A 4,469-nucleotide genomic window follows, 5' to 3' on the forward strand; every position below is an offset into this window, starting at 1 on the left:
AAAGTACAATAATGATTGGATAAGTATATATGTCCCTCTATTAACTTTTGAAAAGCTTATGTAGATATATATGTGTGTGCTGATGAAATATAAGTTAGTTAGTTAAAGTTCACAGAGTTAGTTAGCACTGTTACTGCTTCACAAAGTTAGTTAGTTAGCGTTGGTTATAGAAAGTCAGATTTTGCATAAGTTGGTTAGCTAGTTTACAATTCGTGTATCTATATATACAGAGTCACATGTAACAATCACACTACTTAATTTTTCATTCAATGAAACAGTTTCTTTTCCATTTTAGCTTCTTCCAGAACTTTCTTCTTCCTTTCTCATATGAACTTGATGTTCATCAATGGAGGAATTTAATTGTCTGGCATCACAATGTGTTGATTTTAACATGGTATCAGAGCACAGGGCATAGATCATGTTTCCTTTCCGCATCTACAACAATCTGTGAGCTTCAATTCTCAAAGAGTTTTTTTTTCGAGTTTTTTTTTGCTGTTTCAATTTTGAGTTTCAGTTGTTGTTCCTCAAATTGAATTTTTTCTCGATCACTTTTCGATATGGTTGATCAACAAGTTGATCCAATTCCAAGTGGTTCTACATCCATGGTTAGGATTAAGATTCCTAGTCCTTTCTATCTACACCCTTCCGAGAATGCAAGTTCATCTCTATTGCCTGGAGTTTTCGATGGTACTGGTTATAGATCTTGGAGGAGAGCTGTTCTTAGGGCCTTGTCAGTTAAGAGCAAGACAGGTTTTATCAATGGGAAAGTTGTAAAACCAAATCCAGATAATCCTAGCTTCCAGCAGTGGGAGAGGTGTGATGATATGGTAACCTCTTGGATTTTGAATTCCTTGTCACCAGATCTAAGGGATAGTCTGCAGTACGTTAACAATGCACAGGAATTGTGGGATGAATTGGAAGAAAGGTATGATCAGACTAATGGCTGTAAGCTGTACCAGCTTCAAAAGGAGATAAATGATCTTGTCCAAGGCACCTTGGATGTTACTGGATACTACACAAAGATGAAGAAACTTTGGGAAGATATGAGCATTGTCGATGTAAGCTCTCAATGTAGTTGTGTTTGCACTTGTGGTGGTAAGATAAGGTTGGTCAAAGCTGAACAAGATAGAAGAATCATATATTTCTTGATGGGACTGAATGAAATGTACACTGTCATCAGAGGAAACATTCTCATGATAAGTACCCTGCCTAGTATGGCACAAGTTTTTGCCATTTTGTCTCAAGAGGAAAAACAGAGGGAAGTAAGACCTCACAACCACACAGCTTTGGACTCAACTTCATTGAATGCTCTTGCCAGTAGTACATGATCTAAGGGAGGCCCCAGAACAAACTACAATTCCTCTAAAGGGAGCATAGGAGTCTCTGGGAATTTGAATAACACAAATGTGTTTTAGAGGTAATTCTAGCACCAGCAGGAGTTCCTTGTTTTGTGATTTCTGCATGAGAACAAGTCACACAAGAGAAAGATGCTACAAACTTCATGGATATCCATCCAACTCGAAGTTTTCCAAGGGAAGAGTGCTGGTTCTGCAGCAAATATGTGCACCTCTAAGAATGATAGGAACCACTGTGAAGAGGACCCTGAGTTGAGGAAACAAATGCCTTTGAACTTGTCCAAAGATCAGTATGAACAACTGCTCAATCTTTTGGGTAGTCCCTGCAGGTTGGACGATGGAGCTCCTAACTCAGACAACATGCTAAGTGGAGCTGTGAATCTGGCAAGTATACTTCCTTGTTACTCTTCCATTACTGAGATAGGTGATCTTTCTTGTAGATGTGTAAAATTAACTGCTGACTCTTGGATCATAGACTCGGGAGCATCACATCACATGACCTACAATAAAAACACTCTCACAATCATTAGACCATTACCATATCTTTTCCTTATCAGTCTACCTAATGGTTACAAAGTTAAAGTGACTGAGATTGGTGATGTCTGTTTAAGTCCAGTTTTAACTCTACAGAAAGTGCTTTTTGTTCCAAGTTTCAAGTTTAATCTAATATCAGTTCATTGTCTAGCATTCAACTCAAAGGTGTGGTAAGCTTTAACAGTTTTTCTTGTTTACTGCAGGGCCCTTCTCTGAAGAGCCCTCTGGAACTTGGTAGAGCCAAGAATGGCCTCTATTTCCTATGTTCAAAGTGCCACAACTGTTGTTCATCTTCTACTAAGAGCAAAGGACCTCATGTCATTTCCAGTCATTGTACTTTTGTTCCCTCTTTAGTAAAGTGTAATGAGTTTTCAACATCATCTACTGTAAGACATTGTCCTGTTGATAATAAAGATGATTGTCCCAAACCTGGTTCTTCTTCATGTCATCTTACTGATTGTTCTTCTTTTATTGTTAAGTCTGATAACTCTCTTACAGATGAACTCATATGGCATGCTAGACTAGGTCATGTACCTTTTGTAAAAATGAAAAGAATCCCAACTATACATGTTCCTTTCTCTACTAAACAACCTTTCACTTGTGCCATATGCCCCATGGCTAGACAACCTAGAATGCCATTCCCAGACAGCACAACTATCACTAGTAAAGTTTTTGAGTTACTTCACATTGACCTATGGGGACCATACCACATTCCTACTCATGATGGTTATCACTATTTCTTAACCATGGTAGATGATTTCACTAGATCAACTTGGACACAACTGCTGAGGTGCAAAAGTAATGCTCTACAAACAATCAAGGCTTTCATATGTCTTGTGGAAAATCAATTCCAGACCAAATTGAAGACCATCAGGTCTGATAATGGTCTGGAATTCACCTCTACTGAGGCCACTCATTTTTTCCAAGAAAAGGGAATAATACACCAGAAATCTTGTCCATATACACCTCAACAAAATGGCATAGTTGAAAGAAAACACAAATACCTCCTTGAGACAACAAGAGCCCTCTTATTTTAGTCTAAATTGCCCATGAGGTACTTGGGAGAGTGTGTATTAACAGCCACATACCTTATTAACAGATTGCCTTCTAAACCTTTACAGAATAAAACTCCCTATGAACTATTGTACCATACACCACCTACGTACTCTCATCTTAGAAGTTTTGGATGCCTATGTTTTTCCACTACCTTAAAAGCCCACAAGGACAAGTTTGAACCAAGGGCAACACCACATATTTTTGTTGGTTATCCTTTCAATACAAAAGGTTACAAGGTCTTAGATTTAGCTACCAAAAGAGTCCATGTATCTAGAGATGTTATTTTCCATGAGTCTGTGTTTCCTTTTGTACTTGCTCCTGATGGTTCTAGTTTTTCTTCTGTTTTAAAGTTTTTGATCCATCACTCCAACACTTCTACTTACACTCCATATTCAACAAGCATGCTTTCTAATGATGAATTACTGGACTTTAACATATCACATGAAGTCCCCACTAATCAGGTAATCAATGATACTGCAGAAAACACAACCTCACCTGCAGGACAGAATACCCATTCATCATTAACCACCACACAATCCATGTCTGCACCTGTTCCATCTTGTGATGTTGTACCTACCCTTAGAAGAACAACTAGACCACTTCATACTCCCACCTATTTGAAAGAATATAATTACACTCTACCTAACCTACTTTCCACTACAAGTACCTCCAGCCCACATAAGTCCCTCACTTCTTTTGTGTCCAACCATGATAGTGTTTGTTTCACCTCTTTATGTTCTGATAGTCAGCAGTTGATTGAAAATATATCACAAGACTGTGAACCTTCTTCCTATGAAGAAGCAATCTTGTATCCTACCGGCAGAAGGCAATGACACAAGAATTTGAAGCATTGTATCCAAACAATACTTGGGAACTGGTCCTCCTACCCAAAGGGAAGAGTGTTATTGGCTGTAAATGGGTATACAAAATCAAACACAAGGCAGATGGTAGTGTAGAGAGGTTCAAGGCAAGGCTAGTAGTTAATGGGTATACTCAACAAGCTGGTATAGACTATAATGAGACTTTTTCTCCTGTGGTTAAGATGACCACTGTTAGGACCCTTATCACATTGGCTGTCAAGAAGAGATGGAATTTGTATCAATTGGATGTTAATAATGCTTTCCTTCATGGTGACTTGAATGAGGAAGTATATATGACATTGCCACCAAGTCTTGCAGTGGACAGTCCACGTATCGTGTGCAGACTGAAGAAATCATTATATGGTTTGAAACAAGCTAGTAGACAATGGTATGAAAAATTAGCCAGCAGTCTTTGTTCAAAAGGATACATACATTCAGATAGTGACTATTCACTATTTTATAAGAGGAAGGGAGCTTCTTTGGTGTTTGTTTCCATATATGTAGATGATGTGATCTTAACTGGAACTGATTTGGAGGAAATCAATTCTTTGAAATCCTTTTTGCATGATCAGTTCAAAATAAAGGATCTAGGTAGACTACACTACTTTTTGGGGTTAGAAATATTGTACAGGCCTGATGGAGTTCTCATTTCACAAAGGAAGTT

The 4,469-nt window shown here is 38.2% G+C and overlaps 1 protein-coding gene across 1 annotated transcript; it reads left to right on the plus strand.

Annotated features, from left to right (window-relative positions):
• Window positions 1-557: 557 nt before the first annotated feature.
• On the plus strand, window positions 558-1,328 carry LOC107058266 (uncharacterized). The gene has a single exon (XM_015303772.1). The coding sequence runs from the start codon at window positions 558-560 to the stop codon at window positions 1,326-1,328; it is 771 nt and encodes a 256-aa protein (XP_015159258.1).
• Window positions 1,329-4,469: the final 3,141 nt, after the last annotated feature.

This window comes from Solanum tuberosum, unplaced genomic scaffold (genome assembly GCF_000226075.1).
Source record: "Solanum tuberosum cultivar DM 1-3 516 R44 unplaced genomic scaffold, SolTub_3.0 scf00018, whole genome shotgun sequence".
NCBI lineage: Eukaryota > Viridiplantae > Streptophyta > Magnoliopsida > Solanales > Solanaceae > Solanum > Solanum tuberosum.